General features: G+C 46.9%; 1 protein-coding gene across 2 annotated transcripts in view; it reads right to left on the bottom strand.

Annotated features, from left to right (window-relative positions):
* Window positions 1-19139: 19139 nt before the first annotated feature.
* LOC146049360 (Fc receptor-like protein 5) overlaps window positions 19140-27487 on the bottom strand; it is a 42296-nt gene continuing 33948 nt past the window's right edge. Inside the window, exons 8-14 of one of the 2 annotated variants that reach the window (XM_083165858.1) lie at window positions 27075-27170; window positions 25408-25539; window positions 24674-24701; window positions 23540-23616; window positions 22553-22612; window positions 20052-20077; window positions 19140-19762 (exon numbers count right to left, since the gene is read on the bottom strand). In XM_083165858.1, the coding sequence (XP_083021984.1) occupies window positions 19640-19762; window positions 20052-20077; window positions 22553-22612; window positions 23540-23616; window positions 24674-24701; window positions 25408-25539; window positions 27075-27170 (542 nt within the window). In that variant the 3' untranslated portion in view covers window positions 19140-19639. The remainder of the gene's footprint in view (window positions 19763-20051; window positions 20078-22552; window positions 22613-23539; window positions 23617-24673; window positions 24702-25407; window positions 25540-27074; window positions 27171-27487) is intronic. The other variant, XM_083165859.1, reaches the window with a different exon arrangement.

The following is a 27487-nucleotide window of genomic DNA, read 5'->3' on the forward strand; positions in this document are numbered from 1 at the left end:
CATAATGACTATTACATATTATACCACATTAGTTCCGCTTACCTACATATTAATTGCTGGGGGTTTCTTGCTCAATGCCAGAGGCTTTATGCTAGATGCCAGGGCCTTTATGCTAGATGCTAGGGCCTTCATACTCGATGCCATGGGGGAGTTAAGTGCTCATTGCCACAGGGGATTTTAAGAGCGGTGAGCATGGCGAGAGCGGCAGCCAGACAGCTGGTTCGAAAGCATTGCGCAGCCGGGAACAAAATAGCTGCAGAGCTGCTCATTGGCCCGGCTATCTCTCTCAGTGGCGCATGCGCACACACAGCGTGTCTCACTCTCACTAATGAGACTAATGTAACTAATGTTGGTGCCGCTGCCGGACTTTGTCTGTTCCCGAACATTCTATAGTCCAGGAATGCCACCCGTCCGGACACAAGGCTTAATTACCGCACTGTCTGGAGTCATACTAGATGGGTGGTAACCCTAAATAAAATATAAATTGGTGGCAAGGGGTGGTGGTAACGTATACATGGGTGGCCTGCGCCAGCCATGTATACATTACCGCCATAAAAAATATGCATTGGTGCCCAGTGGTGCAGTAATGTATACATTGCTGGCATGTGCCAGCAATATATATATTACTGCCTAAAACAAATTCATTGGTGCCAAGTGGTATCAGTGATATATACATTGCTGGCATGTGCCAGCAATGCATATATTACTGCCTTAAAACAACTTCATTGGTGGTCAGTGGCATTATGCTCCACGCAGCAGGGAGCAGGCCAGTCAGCCGGGGGGCGGCGCGTCCCGCCGGGCTGTATGTCCGAGCAGGGGAGTGGAGCAGAGAAGCTGTGCAGCCGAAGCATTTGAGTCGGAGGAGAGGCAGGCAGCGTTGGAGCAGGGAGGTGTGAGTATGCACTGGGGGGGGGGAGCAGGCTGTAAGCCGGACTGAAAGACTTTCATCTTTCAGTCCGGCTGCTGTACATGTGGTGCCCCGGAACTCTAGTGACCTCGCGACCCCCCCCCCCTTCCAGGACTCAAGGGGTTAATAGTGTAAGCGCCGGTCCCAGTGCAGTAGAGAAGGGGTTAATAGCTCCCCGGGACTTCGCGCGCTTGGAGTGACAGGCAGGGCTAGGAGCAAGGGGACTGGTGGAAGAATGGAGGAGGTGGAGAAAAAAGGAGAAGAAAGTGGACCCTCACGTGAGCGGGGCCGTGCGGTGTGAAGGCGAGGAAGGAGTGAGGACGGAGTGTCAGGAGAACGGAGGGAGAGAAACGGTGCGCAGCAGCCGTCAAGCGGGAGCCGCGGCGGGTGAGTGACAGCTCCCTTCACCCCGGGCGGCTGAGAGAAGGAGAGGGCGCTGGGTGCCGCACTGCGGGAGGTCACAGGCGCCAGTGAACGCGCGCCAGCACGGGGAGTGACCGGGGAACGCCGGGCAGCACATCCCTACAGCCCAGGGGAACGGAGACCAGCCCCACGCCAGTGTGGCAGACAGCCAGGAGGGACAGAAGGCTCACTGAGTGCGGCAACGCTGCGGCTGCAGCGCCCACACTAGTGAGTGCCCACCAAGGAAGAGGAGAGCCCGCTGAAGTTGGAGGTCGTGACAGGCTGGAGCCTGCAGCTGTATCCAGACACCAGGTACTGACTATCCACCTTGCCCCAGAGCCAGCCGCTTTCCCCCCCTGTCTACTGGTGACAGCAACACCCTCCATCCCAGGGCCCCAGTGCTAAGCGCCTTTGTGACCTCAGCTACCACGTCCTACGCAGAAGAGTTATCTTGGGACTCAGGGGCACCCTATACCCCTTGCCACTATAGGTGTCACCCACCTTAATTGAAGATATTCATCCGTGCAGGGAGCCTGTCATGTTGAGAGGAGACAGTGCCATCTAGTGGCCAGATCAAAGACCTCCTTCTTTTGGGCCACAACGTATGCTTGTTATTGGGGACCTGCTGAATTGACCCCTGGTTTCCCCAGCCTATGCCCCAAAGGGACCACAAGGACCGAATACATTCCAGAAGAAGCCCTGTGCACAGGTAGACCGGGACTGTGTTACATAAATGGTGACGTCACCTCAGGTTATTGGTTAAGAGTGTACCCCGGTGCACCAGTTATCTGATTATTGTTTATTGTTATAACCATTATTGTGGTATACCATGTATGGTTTAATGTGGGAATATGTCAAAGGTAGTCTTCAGTGTTAATGGTGCCGTGTCGACTATTTGACCCAGTAGTAACGTTCAAGCGGGGGTGCTTGACCCCGAACGCCGTCACGGTACTTCGAACACGTGAAGCCTATAGGCCCAAGTGGGCGTGTATGTATTTTGACTCTGTATTATTGTTTCAAGTGATAATCGACCGTTATCCAGATACTTGTCTCATAACTACCCGTGTTCATTACCATTGCCTTAACCCGCAGTCACTGCTCCGCCGTGAGGGTCAGTGGGCAAAGGCTGCATCTAATTTACAATAAATTTGAGTTGTACTGCAGAACGTGTCCCCTTCATTGAAGTGTCCCTCTCTGGTCCACCGGGAACAGGAGAACGGATGACCCTGAGTCGCCCCTGAAGAGGCAAGGTAAGGGGAACCCGTTTCCTTCGTACACCGTGCACCACATATCTTTTGGCGTCACGAACAGGATCCGGGTGCATCAGGAGAGCGACAACTCTGTGAAAGATGGAGCAGCAACAAGGCGGAGGGGCGGCACAACCGCCAAACCCACAGAATCAAGAACAGGACGCAGAAGATGCAACACCGGCCGCGGCCATCACCCTGCCGTACTATTTCGGAGCCCCGTGGCTCCTGACCTATAGCGGAGACGATGACCAGCTACAGAAGACCCCATTTGCGGACTTCAGGAACAACATAGAATCCACGTTCCGGATGTATAAGCCGAGCGAACAGCAGAAGGTGGAAATGCTGATGGGGCAGCTGACTGGATCGGCGCGCAGAGAAGTGGCCTCATGGTCAATGGAAGATAGAAAAAGTGCGACAGACATGCTAAAGAAAATCTTCACGACATTTGAAACGAAGACCATCCCTGAGCTGAAGATGAAATTGTATGCTCGCAAACAACAGCCGAATGAGTCCCTACGGGACTACGCCCTGAGCCTACAGGAGACGTTAAAGGCTATACAAGCAGTGGACCCAGAGGAGGTGCGAAACGCCGACGAGGCCTTAACAGTTCAATTTGTTGAAGGGGTGGCCCAAGAAAATGTCAAGGTCCAGTTACGGCTGCTGAGGTCGCAGATACCTGGCAAGACCTTCCGGGACTTCAAAACGGCTGCCCTCGTTATCATTGGTAACCCTAAAAATAGGGAAGAGGAGTATCCAGAACTGATCGGCGTCAAAGAAGGAGCAAACTCAACCGGAGCCACAGCCAGTAGCACCGACAGGGCAAAACGGACCCAAGACTTGGAGGTACAAGGTGGCCAACAGCCTGACAGAGACGCGATGCAGACGCTCCAGAAACAAATGGAGGAACTGGCCGTTGGGATGGCGGAGATGCAGAGAGAAATGCGTCGGATGGCAAGTGCACCGACACCGAGCTATGCAGAACCGATATGGAGAACCGAAAGACAAAGTCCGGCCCGAAGAAGGTGGGAACCGCCCCGAGAGTATGGATGGCAGCCTCCCGACCGGTTGGATGGGCAGGGACGTCCGACGTACTACCGAAGCCAGGAGGTCGGAAGCACAGAGAGAGACGGCAACCAGGACGGAGATTTAAACCCCAACACCCCGAGGTCGAGGGCCGAACCTCGGGGAGGACGGGAAGCTTAGGTCCAGCCCCAGAAGATGGGCAGGCTTGCTATGGCAGACAATGCTATATCGGTGCAAGCAAATTACCTGCCGCATCGGATCGTTACCCTTCAGCCCACGTAAAGAACCAGGGAAGGGTGGTCTGGTTCCATGTACGACGGGGATACGGTTTTATCAATTGTGCCGATGCAGAAAAGGATATCTTCGTCCATTTCACAGCTATCCCGAAGAAGAATGCAAGGGATTTTTATAGAAGTCTTGGGGCCGGGGAGCCGGTGGAATTCGACGTCATCAGGGGAAGAAAGGGCCTCCGGGCAGCCAACGTTACTGGCCCTGGTGGCGTTCCAGTCAGAGGCACTCAATATGCCGCAAGGAAAGAGCGCCGTTGGAATTACTCAAGCCACAGAAGCCATTCACGATGCTACCCCCGAAAGATCCACCCCAATGGAATGGTGTGTACTGTGGAAGTCTAGTTGCACACACGCCATTTTAGGATAGTATGGCCGCCATTTTGGTTCGCAGAGTTGCGCAAATAAAGTTTCCATACCCGAGTATGTGTGACAAAGTGGACCAGAAGAGTAGCCATACTATCACACATAAATTCATAATAACATACTTACACTAAATAAAATATAGTTAAAGGTTTAGAACGCCACACATAGCTTAGTTAGCCCTGCATACATCTGTCTGTATCATGTTTAGTACCGTTCCGTTCCGTTTCTTATGCGTAGTATTCCGGTCATTGCGAATATTTCGCAATAGACACGGCCCGATAGTTATGGACATAATCCATATTCCAGAGACAGTTTCTGTTGAAAGTATGTAACAAAGGAATCTGGATGAAACTGGTTCTTATCACTGCTGACGCCGAAACCATCAAACAAAGGACTCTTAAAGTTCACTCCCCTGCACCTAGTCAAACCAGTTGTATCATCTTACCCCCAATCACAGTGGACCTGACATACGATCTCTGACCAATGGAAATGGCCTTTGACCTCCCCCTTCTGACCCTATAAGATAGGCAACCCAGAGCAGTCACAGTCACTTCGGCACATCTACCTTTCCCTGACTTTCCACCGGACTATAGTTCATCCCTGAACGATAGTGAGCTCTGACCGGACTGCGCTTCGCATATTTGATGAGACGGTAACGGTTGCATTAACGGTATTTATTCTTATTATCTTGTTGGCTGATTGTGTCTTGTATCTGTTTCCTTCCCCCTAGCAGAGCCTGATTATAGTATTTTATTGTTAGTCTATTGTATTACCTGTTAAACCTGTATTTTCTATTCCTGTAACCCCCTTTTGTCCATTAGGGACTTAAATACAACCTTTTTGCGGAGTTCTTATCTCCTTACTTCTATACTGTGGTTTGTGTCTGTTATTCGCATTTAGCGATAAAGGTATATTACGGACACTATCCTTAAAGGTATATTCGCAGATTAGAGACAAAGTACTGCGAAGGGATCTCTTATTAAGGTATCGGTTCTTGGTGTATAATATACAATAAAGGTAAGCTACGCTGCGCTACGTTTTGTTCGCACGTAGTTAGGTATAAAGGGTACTCAGGTGGCGGACTTATTACGTAACCTGCGCTTTTCACTTATTGTCTCTCTGGTCATATTTAATCGCCATTAACAATTGGGGGCATCGTCCGTCCGCTCCACATTCCAGAACTCAGTACCAGGCGTGCGACCCGACCTATACCAGCAAAAGGGTGGAAGTATTATCCATTGCTGGATAGGCCGGGTCTGCGGCGGTGCGGGGTTTGGGAAGTGCTAGCGTTGAACCCGGAGTACAATAAGTGAAAACCACGTGTTTAAAGCATATATTAAGTATTTAGTAAACTGTACTTCTGCCTGCCACAAGTAGTTTAACGGGGTATAGTGTCTTGAGTTGCTTGTTCATTACAGTATATGTACCACGTGCGATAAGGTTCGCACACGTGGAGTCTGTGTTTATTATAGTACATAGAGGATCCCCTCTGTGCAAAACTATAACTCTTATTGTTAGTTACTGTAAAACCAGGGACTCCGCCACGTGGCGACAAGTCCTGGGCCTTTTGCAGTAACGTAAAGCGTCTATTGTGTATTACGCAAGGTGCGCGCGCACGTGCCCACATCGGGAAAGTTTCGCATCTTTGTACGTGATTTACGGATTAAGTGCGGGATTTATTTCGCATCTTGATACGTAACTTTCGGACGGAGTTAAGGGATTTATTCCACATTTAGGCGCAATTACTGCGTATAGCGAAACCCGAGCGCAACCTTGCAAATACACTATAGAACACGTGGGTGGCCGATTCATCGGCGGCCTGTGAACAGCGCACGTACACACGTGGCTGTTCATTGGTACTGCACATGCAGCACACATAGGAACTCAAAGGTGAACAGTATTAAACCACTAGCCTTATTTAAACAGTATAGTAATATACTGCGAATGGGGCGGTGATTAATAAAAGAAAATAAGTTTTTCTTTTTGTTCATTTTTTTTAAGCAAGCAACTCAAGCATTATTTTAATAGATTCCTATAGCGTATTATAAGGGATTTATACCTGCATAAGTATCTAGTGAAAAGCTACCGGCCTGGGAAGATTTTCTGTACAGAAATATTTCAAAAATAAGCATAAGACCAAGGTGTAACTAGCGCCCAGTGTGAAAAATAACTGAGGCGAATGGGTGTGTGACGGCACGACTCAAGCGCAGTGTAGTCCAGTGTAGGACAGTCCAGTTAGGACAGGGTGTACGTGCCGACGTACACATAGGAACTGCCCCTTCAGTGGAACTAAATTCCGCTAGGAGGGTACAAGAAGATACATCGGAACCCAGTTGTTTCCGATTAGCTACTTTAGAAATCCAGTTTCTGGGGGCACAGGAAAACAAGTTTGTTGGGCCCTGGAGAAATTAGGCCGCGCCTTGCAAGTTGACTAGAAGTTCGCTGCTAGTTGAAAGACTTGGTGATTGAGTACATTACCTCGCATTGTGGGCTTCACGCTTGATTGCGGAATAGTGCCACTGTGTGGAGAAGTGAGTGGTTGGGGAGCTCTCAACTTAAATAACCCACCGGTATCTATTAAGCTGTGAACGTTTATTCCTGTAATTATGGGTAATAACGGGTCACGCTGTGATAACGTGCATGTTAGGGAGGAAGCAAGCCGGCCAAAAGGATCGGCGGCTTTTATTATGTGCAGGAAGCACGGTGAACTCGCAGTTGTTTACCAAAATAAATGGAGAAAAATGACACAAGGCAGCAAGTTAGAATTTCCCAGTGTTGGTAGCTTCGATCCAGAAATCTTATCGGCAGTAAAAGATGAAATATGCCTACTCTCCAGTCGTAAGGAGAGAGTGAAGCATATAGATATTCTTAAATTGTGGCAGAAGGAAGGACAGGAACAATGGGGAATCAGAGGTCTGGCAATACCAGACGCAATCAGCCACAATAAAAATGCAACCGCTGCCACAATAGAATCAGCTCCCCCACCCCCATATGTGCCGAAGGGGTTAATGACTCATAAGAAAGACATGAGTAATAATGTATCCATTGCTAACTTGTACGCTGTTTTTACCCCCTATAAGCAAGATACAGATCCACAAGGGAGATTCCTGACATCAGCCATCCCTTGCGAAGCTAGCAGAAAGGAGAGAGAGGCTGAGACAGCCCAAGCTGCTGCTGCCATTCTGGTCGAGGAGATGGCTGATGCCAGGAACACGATTGGAGACACAGGTAAGTACACACAACACAGCACAGAGATAGTTGCTCCTGGGATGTTGTCCAATGGTGCAGGGGGGATACAGATCCACCCTCTGCACACAGTGGAACCTCCTTGTGGACGGGGAGACGGGGATGAGGTAATGCCTGTAAAGGATAGTGACATGCACAATACATGGACATGATTGGAACGTCATTCAATCATCAAAAATTTCCCTGATCCCAGCAAAGATCTGGCAAAGTGTCAGAAATTTGTAAGGGAGCGAGGAAATTCAGATGAGCCCACCAATAAGGATTGGCGATACATGTTGAGAGCTTGCCTCCCTTCACACATAGATGTCCAGAAGTTCATTCGAGACAGTGTTGTGGAGGGCGATAAGATTTTAACTGAACAGGGCAACCAGGAAAATATACGCCTAATAAATATACAATTGGGTGTATATTTCCCAGCGACAGTTGAAAATACCCTAGGGTTCACCATCACACAGAAAGATGGTGAGTCCACCAGCGGATATTTCAACCGTGCTTTACAGGCGTTGCCAAAACACTCTGGTATCCCCAGCCCCAGGGACAACATACATCTTAAGGGAGGGATTGTCTCTGTGCTGATACAAGGTCTTAGGGAAAATCTGAGAACCAACACAGAAACCATTCACCCCAACTGCAGACAGATGTCAATACACACTTTAAAGAAAACTGCTGTTGATCTGGACAAACGATTTATGACAGAAAGACAAAACCAAATGGTATGTTTCAAATGTGAAAACAAAGGACACATAGCCAGACATTGCAGGGTAAGTAACCATAGGAAACATAACACATATGTAAGTAACTGGGAGACACAATGGGAGAAGACAGGTAGGTCTCAACACATAGCCATAGCCCCACCTAGTAGCCAACGCCGCCCTAAGCATGACACATATATGCAAACAGGGAGTAGGACACACATACACCCCACATCCAGGTAACATAAGACAATATCTGAGGGAGGAGCCTCAGATATGGGTAAGTGGAATAGTTTAAATATAAAGTTTTTTTTTGCATCAAACCCGTTAACAACATTCCCTCCTGGTCTAGGTTGTGCCAAGCAATTAGTAGCAGCAATTGGGGTAACAGGAAAAATACAGCATTACCCACTGACGAAACCAGCAGATGTTACAAGCGGGCCTCTGCATACCAAACAATCTTTTCTGTTGGCTGCAGCGGCCCCGACTAACCTCCTGGGTAGAGATTTACTATGTAAAATGGGATGTGTCATCTACTGCACCCCTGATGGGGTATTTCTGGACACTCCTAGAAATCTTACACAAGAAGTGCAAGATATGCTGGACCGTCCTCAGAGGCTAATGTTGTATTCCACTGTTATAGAGTCAAATCCATCTAAGGTAGCTAAAAACTACAGCACAAATACCGAGTTCCCTTTGAACTAAAGATGGGAAGGACACAGGATCAATGGCAACCATAGCTTCAATAGAAACCCTGTTAAAAACAGAAAGTATAGCGCCCCAAAGTACAGCTTCACCATTTGAAATCTGAGGTTGAGCTGGAAAAATACCCAGTGAAATAACAAGGTTCCCAAAATAGAACTTTTAACTAAATACCCCTAGACACAGCCCATAGTCACAACCACACTGGGAAACAGAAAGAAAGGGAGGGCTTACAAATCAGAACAGGAGTTGAACAGGGTAAGAACCAAATAGTTGAGAGCCAATTCCCCCATAGTGCTAAATCCTGGTGTCATAAAAAAAAAAAAGGTAAAAGAAAAATTTCCAGTTGAAAATAAATGTACACATTACTGTCATAAATATTTTCTAGTTTTTGAGTTTTTCTTTCTCTTTTTTTCCAATTTTTTTTCCTTCCCCTACTCTTCTGTTCCAGAAACCCACAAATCATAGAAAAATAGTTCGAAGAATCTGTCGCACTCCCAGCAGAGAAATACAATTGTGAATATGCGGTACCCCGTAAAGCGAGTAGTCACAATATAGATATTTTTCAGTAAATCTTGAACAAAGTCCCAGTAACTTTAAGCATTGCTCCTAATGTTACCCAGGGCAACCACGGCCACCATCTTGTGAAAAGCAGTCCAAGTAATGCACAAAGCATTCCCCTTCTACAAAGAATGAAAAGGGTTGTAAAACGCATTTACATATAAATAGGTACAATCGCAAAGCCCATGTCTTCACAGACAAATGTGGATAGTAAAGAAGAAGAAACAGGCCTGATTACAGCTTTTTGCCATGGGTAAAACTGACACAAGATATCATGTGACTTAGAATATTAGACCTGCTGAGGGGGCGACAGATATAGTGACGTAAGAAACCTGGTGATGCCAGCCTGACCAATGTCGTACTGCAGTGTACAATTAAACCCTATTATTTGAGCACTTCCTACGTGTCTACACAGTGTAGTTGCCATAGCACTACCGGTAAACAAAACTGAGAATGTGGTGTTGGGGTGTGTTTTAACTGTTTATGCTCCTCATATAGTCTGGACATTCCTAAAATTCTGCCTAAACATGTGAAAAATATTCATCAGCCAAGTCCACTAAATGGGAACTTGCATTGATGTTACCAGTAAAGCAGGTAATATTGTAATCCCAGCAACACTCCTACCAGGTGTGCCCTCCAAGGCACAAAGGGTGGAGTGGTGCTGAGGTTGCTGGAATGGTGGAGTTTGGGGGGAGCCGAGACGAATATGATTGCATGACATGTTTGAATCAGACCTTTGCAGCATGCCCCCAAAGGGTGGTAACAACCCATTGGAAGAGGAAAAATCATTTTTCTTTCCACAACACAGAGAGGGGAAAATTGTACACTGGCTATACCGTAATAGATGGAAAAGGCATAGTAGAGGCTGAACCCATTGGACGTCTCACTCAGCAACAGCAGTCTCATTAGTAGTACTGCGGGCTGAGAGAAAAAACAGCCAATATTCATGCCGACTCCAAGTACGTTTGTTGGGGTAATACAGAAGATCTTAGGCCCTATGGCGCCTCAGATGTTTTGTTTCAGTAACTGGCACTCCAGTGGCGCAAGCGTTGTAAGTTTAAAAGATTTCTGACAGTCACACAACTGCCGGACAGAATGGCTGTTATCAAGTGTAAAGCCCACATCTTCGATGAGGATTCAGTGTCACTTGATAATGAACATACTGGCAAGACAGCTGGGTGAGCCATGCGCTCTGCGGATAATGTTTGTGTTCCCCCTGTAAATGTCAGTATATTCACATAGAAATACAAGATTTGTGTCCCCTGCAGGAGAAGCAGTCTGGAAGCCGAAGGGATGTGGACAGGAATAGAAAGATGGACAAGGAAAGCCAATGACTCTGAGAACATGCCAAACTGTCAGGACAGAGATAGCCCATGGCCTGACTTGTCTTGACAGGGAAGGTATGTGGAAAAATTAGTCTGAAATTACTAGTGTGCCCACAGACAGGTAAGACGACAGGATCATGCCTTACTTGTCTGGGGGAAAGAAACTGCGGTACTTGTGAGTTATCTGGGCGTCCGATTTTTTGATTGTATGCCTTAAGTTAAGGCATACAATCAGATGCGATGCGATGCGATATCGCATCGCATCGCATGCGACCATCGGATGCGATGACCCGATTTTTCCATAGGAATCAATGTTAAAATGGACTGAGTCCATTTTAACATGGAATTCAATGGGAAAAAGGGGTCCTTTTCATACCCCTACTATCCAAGTGGGCATGGAGTTGGATATAAACCTGTGGCGAGCGTAGCGAGCCACCGAGCCCGAAGCGTGGCGAGGGGACGGTATTCCGTGTCCCCTCGCGGGGCTCGCTACGCTCGCCACGCTTCGGGCTCGGTTTATATCCAACTCCATGCCCACTTGGATAGTAGGGGTATGAAAAGGACCCCTTTTTCCCATTGAATTCCATGTTAAAATGGACTCAGTCCATTTTAACATTGATTCCTATGGAAAAATCGGGTCATCGCATCGCATCGCATCCGATGGTCGCATGCGATGCGATGCGATGTCCCGATCCGACCCGATTTAAAAATCGGACGCCCGGATAACTCACAAGTACCGAAACTGCAACGGCTGTTCCCACAGAGCCATCTCCACATCCCTCCTCCAGCAGGATCCTCTGCAGGTAATACAAAATTGGCTTTGTACAGTCCACTCTAGAAGCATTCTAGTTATTTATTTATTTATTTTATATATATATATATATATATATATATATATATATATATGTTGACGTTTGTGTGTATAGATATGGCAGCCCAGAAGCACCCTTGAGTATGCAAGTATATATATATATATATATGAAAGGTTTAAGTCATGTGTGAACCTTTAGGGACTGATGGTACACCCCATAATCTCTTTTTGTAGTAGTAGAATCACTCTCAGAATTCCACCTCATTTGTCCCCATCGAAACATTGCTTGGCGGCCAGCCACAGGTTATAGTAATCCCACAAGGAGATCCTAGACCACAAATGCAAGTGATGTATCCACACCTGGAAAACTGTAGCAAAAGTACTTTGTTGACACCTGTTGTGAACTGTCATAACCATGAACCAGGAGATATTGTTGTTGTTTCCCCTGCTTTGCCATATACAGGTTGCTTGATAGACCTTTGGAAAGGACCACCCCAGATCTTGTTGACCAGCACTACCTCAATAACAAAGTCGCAGAGAGAGAGATTCGGGTACGTTCGTCCTACTGCCAAAGGAACAGAAAACCAAAAGGTCCTTACACTCGAGGGCGAAAGAAAGAAATCGCTAAGAGGCACCATTTCGGGAGGACTGGAGAGCAGCTAAGGTCAAGCAACCTGTACAAGCTACAAAAGGGACTGTGACACACCCCACTGGTAACAGGTTGGAAGGATCACTAACAAAATTTTTCCTTTCTCAGTTTTCTCTATTGTTGTGGGTCCTATTCTTGTCTCCCCCCCCCCCACTATCCGTTACCGCCGCCGCACTGCTGCCAGGCATTGGACGGACGATACAGAGTTCTGAGAGTGTGTTACCCGTCCCAGTTTAGGTCAAGGTAGAATCTATAAACTTGACACATTACCCAGGACCGGATGTTTGATAGTGATAATACCATCATACTTAAAAGCATACCAAAAAGAGAGACAACAAAGAGTTCAAGGGTCTGTTGTCACAAACAATACCTACCAAAGGATGCCATATCTGAAAAAAAAAAAACAATTGTATATAGTGTAACCACCCCTGTTTTTATTTTTATCCCAAAAAATTGTACATTATCCTTCGTGACCCTGAGTAGATTGTTCGATAAATGCAGCCCATCGTTTATCCGTGATCCTGGATCGGCCAAGAGCAGATGGTTTACTCCCCTTATATGTTTATTTCATGGATCCCAATTTCTTTGTTAGGATTATGAATTTCTGTATTGCTGTGTAAAATGTTTTGTATTGTAACAGTTTTATATTTACTGTTAAAGGGTGGACTGTGGAAGTCTAGTTGCACACACGCCATTTTAGGATAGTATGGCCGCCATTTTGGTTCGCAGAGTTGCGCAAATAAAGTTTCCATACCCGAGTATGTGTGACAAAGTGGACCAGAAGAGTAGCCATACTATCACACATAAATTCATAATAACATACTTACACTAAATAAAATATAGTTAAAGGTTTAGAACGCCACACATAGCTTAGTTAGCCCTGCATACATCTGTCTGTATCATGTTTAGTACCGTTCCGTTTCTTATGCGTAGTATTCTGGTCATTGCGAATATTTCGCAATAGACACGGCCCGATAGTTATGGACATAATCCATATTCCAGAGACAGTTTCTGTTGAAAGTATGTAACAAAGGAATCTGGATGAAACTGGTTCTTATCACTGCTGACGCCGAAACCATCAAACAAAGGACTCTTAAAGTTCACTCCCCTGCACCTAGTCAAACCAGTTGTATCATCTTACCCCCAATCACAGTGGACCTGACATACGATCTCTGACCAATGGAAATGGCCTTTGACCTCCCCCTTCTGACCCTATAAGATAGGCAACCCAGAGCAGTCACAGTCACTTCGGCACATCTACCTTTCCCTGACTTTCCACCGGACTATAGTTCATCCCTGAACGATAGTGAGCTCTGACCGGACTGCGCTTCGCATATTTGATGAGACGGTAACGGTTGCATTAACGGTATTTATTCTTATTATATTGTTGGCTGATTGTGTCTTGTATCTGTTTCCTTCCCCCTAGCAGAGCCTGATTATAGTATTTTATTGTTAGTCTATTGTATTACCTGTTAAACCTGTATTTTCTATTCCTGTAACCCCCTTTTGTCCATTAGGGACTTAAATACAACCTTTTTGCGGAGTTCTTATCTCCTTACTTCTATACTGTGGTTTGTGTCTGTTATTCGCATTTAGCGATAAAGGTATATTACGGACACTATCCTTAAAGGTATATTCGCAGATTAGAGACAAAGTACTGCGAAGGGATCTCTTATTAAGGTATCGGTTCTTGGTGTATAATATACAATAAAGGTAAGCTACGCTGCGCTACGTTTTGTTCGCACGTAGTTAGGTATAAAGGGTACTCAGGTTGCGGACTTATTACGTAACCTGCGCTTTTCACTTATTGTCTCTCTGGTCATATTTAATCGCCATTAACAGTACCCCGAAGAAACCGAAGATGGGGTAGGAAGACATCATGGGAAAACATACGGATGTGGCCAACGGAGTTCTCAGGTTCGAATGCAGAGTGAGCCGATGAGGAGTAAGCGGTCCCACTTCGAGACGAACCCCAAGCGGGGGCTGAACTCGTACGCAGTCGAACACATGTTGACAAGGGCAGGTAGCCGGACCTCGAAGCTCGATGGCGCCCTTCCAGCATCGGCCCGCCGAAGTCAGTGCGGACCCCGCCCAAGATCGGATCAAAAGCTGAAAGAAGCATCAAAGGATGATGGGGATGAAGAGCCGAATGGTGAAGCAGTCCTCTTGCCTCCGCTGCCCACTGACCCTCTCGAGCTATTGATGATGGTGGGCTGGTCCACTATGCCACGGCAAGCCCTGCCTAGGCCACCAGTTGAAATTCGCGCGGCCGAGGAGGTGGCCCCCGAGCCTGAGCTGAGACGCTCCGAAAGGAGTACTCGGGGTACACTTCCCCGGCGGTACCAGGATTAGATATCTGTTATACCCTGTTGTAGATCCTGTAAATTATAACGTTCTTATAAATGTTGTAAATGTGTGAAAAAAAAGGGGACAATTATTCGCTGTGTTGTGATGCGCGGGGACACGCATCCGTTCAAGCGGGGGTGAATGTGGTGCCCCGGAACTCTAGTGACCTCGCGACCCCCCCCCCCCTTCCAGGACGCAAGGGGTTAATAGTGCAAGCGCCGGTCCCAGTGCAGTAGAGAAGGGGTTAATATCTCCCCGGGACTTCGCGCGCTTGGAGTGACAGGCAGGGCTAGGAGCAAGGGGACTGGTGGAAGAACGGAGGGGGCGGAGAAAAAAGGAGAAGAAAGTGGACCCTCACGTGAGCGGGGCCGTGCGGTGTGGCGGCGAGGAAGGAGTGAGGACGGAGTGTCAGGAGAACGGAGGGAGAGAAACGGTGCGCAGCAGCCGTCAAGCGGGAGCCGCGGCGGGTGAGTGACAGCTCCCTTCACCCCGGGCGGCTGAGAGAAGGAGAGGGCGCTGGGTGCCGCACTGCGGGAGGTCGCAGGCGCCAGTGAACGCGCGCCAGCACGGGGAGTGACCGGGGAACGCCGGGCAGCACATCCCTACAGCCCAGGGGACCGGAGACCAGCCCCACGCCAGTGTGGCAGACAGCCAGGAGGGACAGAAGGCTCACTGAGTGCGGCAACGCTGCGGCTGCAGCGCCCACACTAGTGAGTGCCCACCAAGGAAGAGGAGAGCCCGCTGAAGTTGGAGGTCGTGACAGGCTGGAGCCTGCAGCTGTATCCAGACACCAGGTACTGACTATCCACCTTGCCCCAGAGCCAGCCGCTTTCCCCCCCTGTCTACTGGTGACAGCAACACCCTCCATCCCAGGGCCCCAGTGCTAAGCCCCTTTGTGACCTCAGCTACCACGTCCTACGCAGAAGAGTTATCTTGGGACTCAGGGGCACCCTATACCCCTTGCCACTATAGGTGTCACCCACCTTAATTGAAGATATTCATCCGTGCAGGGAGCCTGTCATGTTGAGAGGAGACAGTGCCATCTAGTGGCCAGATCAAAGACCTCCTTCTTTTGGGCCACAACGTATGCTTGTTATTGGGGACCTGCTGAATTGACCCCTGGTTACCCCAGCCTATGCCCCAAAGGGACCACAAGGACCGAATACATTCCAGAAGAAGCCCTGTGCACAGGTAGACCGGGACTGTGTTACATAAATGGTGACGTCACCTCAGGTTATTGGTTAAGAGTGTACCCCGGTGCACCAGTTATCTGATTATTGTTTATTGTTATAACCATTATTGTGGTATACCATGTATGGTTTAATGTGGGAATATGTCAAAGGTAGTCTTCAGTGTTAATGGTGCCGTGTCGACTATTTGACCCAGTAGTAACGTTCAAGCGGGGGTGCTTGACCCCGAACGCCGTCACGGTACTTCGAACACGTGAAGCCTATAGGCCCAAGTGGGCGTGTATGTATTTTGACTCTGTATTATTGTTTCAAGTGATAATCGACCGTTATCCAGATACTTGTCTCATAACTACCCGTGTTCATTACCATTGCCTTAACCCGCAGTCACTGCTCCGCCGTGAGGGTCAGTGGGCAAAGGCTGCATCTAATTTACAATAAATTTGAGTTGTACTGCAGAACGTGTCCCCTTCATTGAAGTGTCCCTCTCTGGTCCACCGGGAACAGGAGAAAGGATGAACCTGAGTCGCCCCTGAAGAGGCAAGGTAAGGGGAACCCGTTTCCTTCGTACACCATGCACCACATACACACTTGGCGATGATGGCTGAAAAACCAGCTATCATCGCTAGGAGTGCTGTTAAAACCAGCATATTGCCCACCTCGCTTGCGATGATGCGGGAGCGCGCATCATCGCTAGTCGGCAATCTCTGGGGCATACACACTAGGCGATTTTCAGCTGAAAATCGTCAAGTGTTTATGGGCCTTAATGCTGTGTACACACGGTGAGATTTGACAATAGATTTTGACTATATAGTCAAAATCGCATGCAGATCGTAAGCAGATCGCACAGGTTTTTTACCTTGCGATCCTGATGCAGCTGCGCGCTCCTGTGACAGCACAAATTGAAACCCATATAGACAGGGCAGCAATGACTATATAGTGCAAATCTAATGCAGATTGTATGAATTGTATGTAAATAGTACAGAGTTAGCAAAGATTGTATAGCACTCGAATCTTAAAGCGGCCTACACACATGCCGATATTAAGGCATTTTCTAAGCGACTTTGCTTAGTTTGGCAAATTCGCTGAGAAAATGCCCCTACATTGGTGTGTGTGTGTGGGGGCTATATCGACAGCAATAACGCGTCCCCGCGCGTCGCTGTCTGAGATTGATGAGCAGTGTCCATCAATCTCGCTGCTCGCCAGTGTTCTCCCCCAGAGAACACTGGCGCTGTCAGCTCACTCAGCACACAGAGCTGTGTGTGGGCTGTCAGCTCTGCGTGATGAGTGACAGCGACGTAGAACTGCCCGACTTAGCATAGCTTAAGTCGCTGGCAGAAATCGCCATGTGTGTAGGCCCCTTAAGTCAAATAGCAAGGAAATCTCACCGTGTGTACACACCATAAGTAGGCAAAGTGTTACACTATATTTTTGAAGCGACAGTAACAATAAGACACTGAACAACAAGCCTATTTCTTAAATCTATATACACACCCTTTCTTTCTTTATAGGTGCAATATAAGCACCTCACGTTTATGTTTGTTTCGCCTAATAATTTTAACTTCTCAAATATTTCACTAAAATAAGGAGTGACACTATCTGTGAACTTATAAGTTAAACGGACACGGAGAGAACCTCCCCCTTATCTTTTAAAATAAAATTTCAATACAGTTTAAAGTTTTAAGAAAATAATAAATAAATAAATTGTAGGTGTGCGTCCATAGTGCAAAATATTTTTCTCTTTCTCGTTATAAATTGTACTTTGCTTGCCCGGATAGCACCCTCGTCATAATATAACTAATAAAGGCGGACCTCCAGAATCCCAAAATAAGAGGGACTTAATCTAACTGTGTGCGGATTATCAATCCCCCTTCCCCTGATCCCCCTCTAATATAATGTGTTAGTCAGTAATGAGTGAGGTTGTCTGTAAAAATGTGAACTGTTGGTAGCTCTCGAGGACTGGATTTGTCTACCATCGGTGTAGTTCATTGTGCAGTCAGCTGTTTTTCCCCCAAAAAATGTAACAGCTGCATGATATGGGTTAGGCGCAATAAGAGAGATGCTGGTATTTTGAGGGGAGGCAGCTATGAAGTGTCCCCTGTCACAGTCATTACCACTGAGTCACTCCTGTCCTCCTCTGCTGAGCGCTTACCTTGTCAGTCTGTGCTGCAGCTGATGAGAGCACCTGGATCACCCTGATGATCTGCACCTACTGCCTGGCATCCATGTGTTCTGCTCTCCCCAGCAATCCTGGAAAGCTCATTGTTACCTGAATCTGAGCTCCTGTGATCCTGACATAAGATTGTAGGGGAGATTTATCAAACCTAATAATAATAATAATACATACCTCCCAACCTTTCCGATTACCGGTTTTCGGGGACGTTCCCGTGTCACTCCCGAGGCCGGCAGTGTCCCGCAGCGGGGAAGGGGGGGGGGGCAGTTGGGAATCCCTCCTGTCAGTGTTGCTGGCCAGCGGTAATAGAAGCTGTGCGCATGTGCACAGTGTCTATTTCCACAGACAGAGGGCAGAGTCACAGAGCCTCTGGGCCATGCCCCTACAGCTTCAAAACAGGGGCGTGGCCACGGGGGACAATGCCACGTGCCCATGGCAAGTCACTCCCCCTGATTTTGGCCCTGCGCCAGTGTCCCTCCTCGCAGAAGCTATAATTTGGGAGGTATGATAATACATCTCCCCCCCAAGTGTGGATGGAGGATGAGGATGCATAGATGTTACAATAGAATTGGGGAGAGAATTTGCCATTTATTGAATTTATGTATGTATGAGGATTCCTGTATATATAACACCTGGTTCCAGATTGTTATGTGGTCCAATCACAGGATGAGATGCATCAATCGTTGGTGAAAGATAAAATGGAGAGAGATAAAGTGCCAAACAACCCGCTCTGGACATTTTTCAAACACATCGGTAAAGTGATTTTGTTATGTTATGTTGTTTTTTGACGAACAACATAAACTGAGTATAGAGAAAAGAATATGCCAACGATGGCAGACGGAAGCATTAATTACTTATATCGTAAAGTTAACAGTCCCCAAATCCAAGTAGGAATTACACTGTTAGGGGCCGATTCAGACGTCCGATCATCGAAGCACCGCACATGCGCACAGTCCGCTGTGCACATGCCTCCTGTGCGTGCACAAGCTCCGAACACCTGTGGGTGGCCGCTTGGGGGCATGCCACCGATGTTGTCCTGGAAAACACAGGAGTTCCCCGGCCACTGGCGTCATCAACGGTCTCCTTCTCCCCACGGCCTTTCCAGCGCAGAGTAAGTCCTGCCTCGCTCAGCGCTGCGAGCAGGGGAGAACTCATCCGATGGTGACCGAGTGTGCACGGCTGCGAATGTGGGATTATAGTATATTCAGATCATCATATTAAGCACTTTATTACAGGCAGCCAATAAATACAATCATAGAATAAATCATCGGTATCCGGACGGCTGTCATACAGTGTCTAGGTCAATAGATATTAGATTGATAGACAGAGGGGTGACATGATGAAAAGTTCCACACAAACAAAAGTTGACACAGGAAACAGTCGACATGGGTTTACACTTTTTTTTTCTTAATTTTTTTGGACTTTACCATCCATGCGAACTCTGAGGGGTTCGTTTACTATGACGGGAGCTCTATGTCACATTGCTATGGGCAACCAATCAGAATCTACTTGTATAATTTAGCACCTTCTAGAAGATAAGAGATAGTATCTGATTGGTTGCCCATAGCAACATCCCATGTGAAATAGAACTCCCATCTTAGTAAATGTCCCCCTTCACCTCTGGATTGCAGAGGAAGCTCCCGAGGGTGGAACAGTTGTGCATCGTGAAACGCGTTTCTTGGTGTGACGCTGGAGAACGTGGTGTAATCTCCTCAATGCCCTGTGGCAGTGAAGTTCTGGTAGATGTTGGCAGGGTCCGGGGCTGATGGCGGGGGTCTGCTCTCCTGTGGGGTCCCAGAATGTTTAACGGCAGAATATGTAACAGAGTATTCACCCTAAACAAAGCACAATACGGCCATGTTAGATGCAGAAGTTACATTGTCTACAGTAGAGCTTACGAAGTTCCAACTACTACTTCAGTGATCAGGAGACAGAGGAGGAGATAAAGTACCAACCAATCAGCATCTGTCATTCAGACACTCACTGATTGCTACTCTATCTCTCTCCACGCTCTGATGACCATCCCCCTGAATGTGATAACCATATCTGCATGAGACCTCACAAGATGTCTACATTTATTGGGACCCGATATATCTGGTCTTCATCAGCCGTGTAAGTACTCACGTGTCCTTCTGCAGGAGCGGAGGAGGCTGGAGGGAAGGAAGCAGAAATATAGGTCATGTACTGTTCATGGACTGGTTGGGAAATTCTCATAGAGGACAACGAAGGACAAGTTGGTGCCACCAGGTGTGTAGAGTACTTCCCTGTAATGTGGGGTACACACCAGAATGTTTTGGTTCAAAATTAGCCAATTTAGATACAATCTCGACCGATTGTATGTAAGTTGGGCATGTTTCGGGCCATTTCAGTGCATTTCTGATCCGATGCGATGCTCGGCCCCGCAGGTCGTTGGGTCCTTTCTCAGATCCTACCTGCAGCAGATAGGATCTGAGAAATGACCATTCAAGTGGGTGCGGGTCGCGATCAGATCGGATGCAGTTCCTGAGCGGGTCGTAGGCTCCACCACATTGTGAGCGGGTCATACGATCATCTTACAATCCCGCTCACGATGTGCATCGTTCTGGTGTGTACCCAGCATAACCGGTCTCATCCCTACCATGGGAGGCCAAGTATAACTAGCTGATACTGTGTTATGTGCTGTTATATCATAGTGTTTGCTGTAATATGTTGCACCATGGAGGGATACATGTGCTGTGCGGTGTCGCACACAGACAGACACCCATAAATGTGATCTGACACATGCACAGTGGGGCGTACAGGAGGTAGTGTAAGAGGGACGCATGAGCACCAGGTCAATGTGCTGCGGAACTTACAGGCATTGCCAGAGGGGGTGGTATTGCTTCCTGGTCTGCCTGAATAAGAGGCGAAGCATCTATCTATCTATACTACAAACCTTGATGTATTTGAACATATTGGGCGGGATTCTCCAAAAAAACAAAATGCTGTAAAAACCCAGTTTTCGGGGGTTTTTACCACATTTTCATATGCAGCACTGGGGCTTCACTGCGGGAGGTTACGCCAGTTCTAGATGGCGTAACCCCATATAAGCCTATGGGCTTCCCTTCGTGTCCCACGCCGCCCCGCACGCCCCCCGCCGATCCACGCCGCACCCTCCCTCACCTGTGTCTGGGCAGCCTCCTGCTGTGCTGACTGGACCAGTGACCTCCTCTTCCCTGCACAGCTTCCGGGTGCAGGGAGGAGGAAACAGAGCACCCACAAAGCGGGTAAGGGTTCAGGGAGGGAGGGGGGACCCGCAGTACATCGCTTTTGCGTTAATAATTGCATATGTTACTGCATATGCGATTAGTATTGTGGCATGGTTTGGTCCCTGCTCGGCAGCTGACCGTAAGTCCCTTCAGAGGGTCGTGTCAACTGCAGGTAGAGCAATTGGGGTTGCTCTACCGAGTCTACAAGACATCTTTACGAAGCGGCTTCTCTCAAAGACTAGTAGTATTCTGAGAGATCCCACCCACCCGAATAGTGATTTTTTTTTCTTTTCTTCCTTCAAATAGACGTTACCGTTCAGTTTTATTTAAAACTAAACGATACAGGGAGAGCTTTGTTCCAGTGGCAGTTCGCACTTTAAATACTTTAAATATTTTAAATGTTTAGGGTTAATCGTGATCTGTGAGTGTCGGCGATGTGCAGCCGGGGTTATTAGAGAATTGCGCATTGTTACAGTAAAGTACTGTTTTTATGATCTACTAAGTCTGCGCTCCTCCATTCTGTTTTTACAAAGCAATCTGCATTTCTGGAGCCCTGGTTGGGCGTCCACGGAGTTGAAGCTGCAGTACCTGAGATCACACCTGATTGTTTCACCATTTGCGCTATTGGACTTAATATATATATTTTCATATATATATATGAAAAGAAGGAATGGGTTCAGAGTGCGGCTAAATTTAAAATGTAAACAGAAAACGCTCAAATAATATTTAATTAAAAAATGCCTTAAGGACATAACATTGTGCATACAGATTTTTTGATACACTTCAATGAATCATCAGTGTGAAATCCTTTTAGCGCGTCAGTACAATCAATAAAACTATGTAGTTAACCCAACGCGTTTCATCATAATGGTGACTTCATCAGGGGCAGAAACACAGCGGTTCTATTGGATGACCACACAATCGGTTGTTAGGGATGTGGTTCCTCACAACAGGTATTATAGTCAAGTATAATATGTATATCCCATGGGGGGTATGGATCATTAGGACACCAGCAAGTCGGTTGACAAGCATTAGGTCGACACCACTAGGTCGACATGACTTTAGGTTAACATGCAGGAAGGTCGACATGCAGGAAGGTCGACAGGGTCATTAGGTCGACATGCGTAAGGTCGACAGGGTCATTAGGTCGACATGAGTAAGGTTGACAGTGAAAAGGTCGACATATTTTTTATTTTATTTCACCCAAATGTTGACACAGTCAACAAAACACTATAACGTAGCACCGCGTCCCCTCACATAGCTCACTACGCAATGCTTCGGGCACGGTGCCTCGCCATGCTCAGCACACTATTTTATTCCTCCACCACACCCTAGTAGAGAAATACAATGACCATATACTGTATAAATGATCTATAAGACACAGAACAGAGCACTGACCTTCCTGTATCCGATTGGTATCAATGTAGACATAACACACATCTCGCCCGCCGGCGGGTACTATGGGAGAGGAAAAGACAAGATGCTAACCATTATATGTTTTTATTGTATGTTCACATACGTGTAACATGTAATGAATGTAGTTAACCTTTAAATATTTATATATTTGTGTATCTAGTTACTATTCCAGTGCACCAAGCGCCAACGTTTTACATGGAAGTAACAGTCGGAATCACCCCACACATTGTAAGCATATTAAAGGTAAAATGTTTGTCTTTTCCTGGCTGATATAACGATGCACCATCGGCCAACATGTACCATCGATATATCTGTGAACGGCATCGTTCACAGATATATTGCATTGTCTGCGTACCACAGTCGATTCCTGATATATCACAAAGATATAAAAAGATATATATAAAGATATATCTTCGCATCGTGCTGTGTGTACGGGCGATCCACCGACCGACTGTACAGCCGCAACGGGAGCTGCCGGTGGTTGACAGCTCAATGGTTGGGTGCATGCAAAAGCGCCCACCCATTTGGGATGTCAGTCCCGACGGATTGGGCAGCATGTATGGAGAACACAGAGTCACAGATGCACGAAAGGCAATAGACACAAAAGAGCTAAATATATTGTTATCACTGTGGCGCAGGGCTCAGTAATAACCACTTTCATTTAATGACAGATTTCACAAAGCTCAGAATACCGGGGTTCATTTCGAGAAAACTTTCCATGCCAAGGTGGCAAATTGACATAATAAATTCTGCTCCAACTGTTGACACCATCCATGTCTCATCCCTAGATTAATGATACATAAACCACTCCCCATAATATGACATCACAGCAATGGGCGTGGATACCGGAATCATGACGCGGCATCTCACACTTACAAGGGTATGTGGGATTTATTTTACAGTGCGGGTGATGGGATATCGGGGGATCGGGTACAACAGGTGATGGCGGCTTGTCGCTTAGGTACTTACTGTTACTGTATTCTTCCTGATCGTTATCTGTAGGATCTGATCTGTGTGTATCCACATTTGTCCGGGGCTCCCCAACTCTGTAAAGGGTACAATAACAAACCATGTCAGATAATCAATTGCTACTCAGTTATACTCTTTGCATTGCTAACTTATGACATTTACTAAGATGGGCATTCTATTGAAAATGGGATGTTGCCCATAGCAACCAGTTCTAAATCTATATATTATCTTCTAGAAGGTGCTAGATAAATAAGTCATATCTGAATAGTTGCTATGGGCAACATCACAACTTCAATAGAACTCCCATCTTAGTAAATTTATCCCGTAGGGTCTTCCACCCACCTACAGATGGAGCGCCTCTCAGTCAGCGCCAGAGCTCGCCAGAATGCCCCCCCCACTGGCGAACGCTCCATCTAACTGAACGTCTCTCACGCACGCGTGTCCCAGGTTCCGGGCAGCGGGGGACGCAAACCCTGCCCGTCTCCGCTTCAGGGAGATGGGCAGGGTTAGGGCGGTGCGGGGAGGCGGTTTAATGATATAAGATTCTATCTCTAAAATAGCGATTAGACTTTTTTTTGCCTCCCCAACTGCACCATACCAGACGTCACTCAATATATATGTGATATAATAAAACTACAGCAAAAAAGGGTAAAAAATTCAATAAATAAAGTAAGTGACTGCAGATAATTGCCTCAGTATCACGTTGTGTTTGCTTTCAAATTTGGACAAATGCATGGAATCGATCAGATCGCTGTTACTGGGCATTATGGAAAAAAGGCCGGTAGTAATCTCTGACCACTGTACCACCTATAAGTGCTGCCACAGTGTATCCCGTCTCTCAGGCCCAGTGCTAAGTACTGTCCAGGGAAAAGCCCCTTACGGTGACATATTGGCTAACGGCCAAATTTGACTCATCGATTTTGTCTAACTAATGATAGTCTATGATCTAGCGAAACCTGCCTTGCCTGCACAGTCTATCTGTGGTATCTAAGCAGGAGAAAAACAGGGAGATTTTGGCTATCCTTCTATGCAATTTTGACTAGCTAGTCAAAATCTCCTGCCAATATCTCACCGTGTGTACACCCCTTAAGCCTCAGTAGGTTACAGAAGGCGTAACTTCTCTCTGTTACTCACCTGTCCCTGGATTTAACAAACGTCTGATCTGTAACAAAGGAAGCACAGTGACACGTCAGCTTGTAATTTGCATTATGAACACTGTACGTCACTGGGGGCAGTTGGCAGAATTCTGCTGTGTGTGCAGCACAGTGATGTTTTCCAACTGTGCCTGTGTCTAAGTAGCTACAAGGTCACCCAGCGCATGCGTCCCACAGTGTTACAGTAGCGACTGATAAATACATGTGTTGGAAATGATTTGGCCATTCCTGGAAGGCGAATAAGAGGTAGATATTCTAATGCATGGAGACCCAATGCCTAGTGGGTGTGTTATTGGGCGTAGCGGACGTGGCACAGAAGTGGTTGTGCACTCAGGCATTTAATCACTCACAATGCAGACTAAGCACCGACGCATACCCTGCATCCAGTATCTGATCGATACATAGATTGGCAGGGGATCCCCATCACCATGGGTCTTTGATCCCATTGCAACAGCCTCATATCCTGCCCATTGTCACTTGCAACCCCCCCCCCCCCCCTCTCTTACTGCCATGGATCTACTGTGCATGTCCCCTTCCAAAATGGCCCCCACCTCCTCTAGCATCTTTAACATCTGTCTCCTCTGTGGTGGCAGACATTTTGGAAGGGACATTTATAATGGGGGCAGTGGTGTAGCAGTAGCCCCGCAGATGCCCCGCAGATGCCCCACAGATGCCCCGCAGATGCCCAGCACATATATATAGGAGTGCAGTTACCTGTGTCCGGCTGATGTTGGAGACATCGTGTGGATAAAGGAGCCACCTTGTCCCGGTATATAAAGAGCAGGACAATGGTGAGGAGAAGCGCCAGCAATACGGTTCCAAGCACCGGCCACAACATACTCTGGTCTGTGAAGAGATTGATTTTTTTTCTTCCAAATTTTTTTTTTTTTCCAAAAAATGGGCCAAACGCTAATAATTACATTTGTAAAGGTCCCAAAAATAGTCATTCTTTCATAAGTGAAAGAATAATATTATCTTTTACAGGAGGACCACAGGTCCCAGCAAGCCTCCCTCACATGCTGGTACTTGGAGAACCACAACCTGCTCCTGTGGAAGCTGAATATACCGAAACGCGTTAAGCCTTTCCATCATTTCTCCGGACCAGCACTATTTGTTGATGGAAACCCTCCCGTCTCTGTCGTCCAGCCACCCGAGCACTAAACACGGAACCAATCTGACGGACTTGCCACTGAACAGGATAATCATCCCACTCTAAAGGTGGGTACACACGGAACGATGTCGGAAGCGTTCCGACATCGTTAACGAGTGTATCAGATCGTTCATTGTGCGTACACACGGAACGCCTTGATACACTTGACAAAAGATTTGTCTATGATCTTCCTGCATGCAGGAAAGATCATAGACCATCGTTAACGATTCGCGGGTACGCGCATCGTTAACAATGCACGTAACGATTTGAACGATTGGTCGTTCCCATCGATCGGGAACGCCCACATCGGGCTTCAAATCTATCCGTGTTTACCTGGGTGTTATACCGGAACTTTTATTTCCACTGGAACACATTAAGTGCCATGCCCGCATACCAAATTAACTTTTTTCTATGCGCAATTGACTAATAAAAGGCTGCGTTGCCTCACCATACCCATCCATACCCCAGGAACCCCACCCACTACTTATGTTTTTTATTCATTTGTGATCGAGCTTGTATTGTGATATAAATTTTTATTAATAAAAATATTTTTAAGGTTTAATAGAATGTCTCCTGACTCTCAGTGAAACCCTGCGCTGCTCACCAGTTTTTGTTTTGCAGCTTCAATCATGTTATTTTTAGGGACCAATGGGCGACTTGTTCTGAAACTTTGCAGCTATTACACCAAGGGCCTTATTTTAGTTCACTCTTTCTGACAAAATCCTTCTTAGCAGGACAAAACCATGTGCACTGCAGGGGGACAGATGTAAAATGTGCAGAGAGAATTAGATTTAGGTGAGTTATTTTGTTTCTGTGCAGGGTAAATACTGGCTGCTTTATTTTTACACTGCAATATTGATCTCACTTTGAAGTAAAACCCCTCCCAAATCTAATTCTCTCTGCACAAGTTAGATCTGCCTCACCTGCAGTGCACATGGTTTTGTCCATCTAAGAAGAAATTTGTCAGAAAGAGTGAACCAAAATAAGGCCCTAAAAGACGCATTCTGGCTGGTTAGAAAAAAACCGCAAGTCGTCGGATCCAATTTGCATTAGGAGCGTAAAAAACGCACATTATTACATTTCCCGAGATCTGGGAAAGTGTCCGACGTTATGATGCCCGACTTTTCCCCAGCAACTAAAATCTCTATTACAGATTGTGTTTTCATCAAGTGAAGGGGATATGCGGGAGTAATATTGGGGCATGTACAAGCTATGAGGCTCCATCCGTCACCTTGCCTGTCATCCAGCCTGGGCGTGTGGCTGATGTGGAGTCCATCATCGAAGACAGCGGCGGCGGATGTACTGTCAGAGGTGGTAACCCCGGGTTCTTTAATGAAATATAGTAAAAAAAAATATTAAGATGATACCTGTGATGTACACATTATTTCTGTGCCTGTCATAAGCTCCAACAGATGACAACTCACTGTGATACCAGCCATTGTGTTTGTTACTGCTTGTGCATTGCCATTTGGGGCCTGCACCAACTCTTTAGCCATTCACATTTAAATCCCAAAAATGTAACGTAAAAACTCCCTTCCGCAGAAAGTAAAACGATATTGAAGCCATCTAATGGTGTTGCAGTTCTCCGATGCCTTTGTCCTAGAACACAGGTTGGACACAACAGCAGCAGGATATGCCTACTTA

Source organism: Crinia signifera, chromosome 12 (genome assembly GCF_055691185.1).
Source record: "Crinia signifera chromosome 12, ASM5569118v1, whole genome shotgun sequence".
In the NCBI taxonomy this organism is placed as follows: Eukaryota; Metazoa; Chordata; class Amphibia; order Anura; family Myobatrachidae; genus Crinia; species Crinia signifera.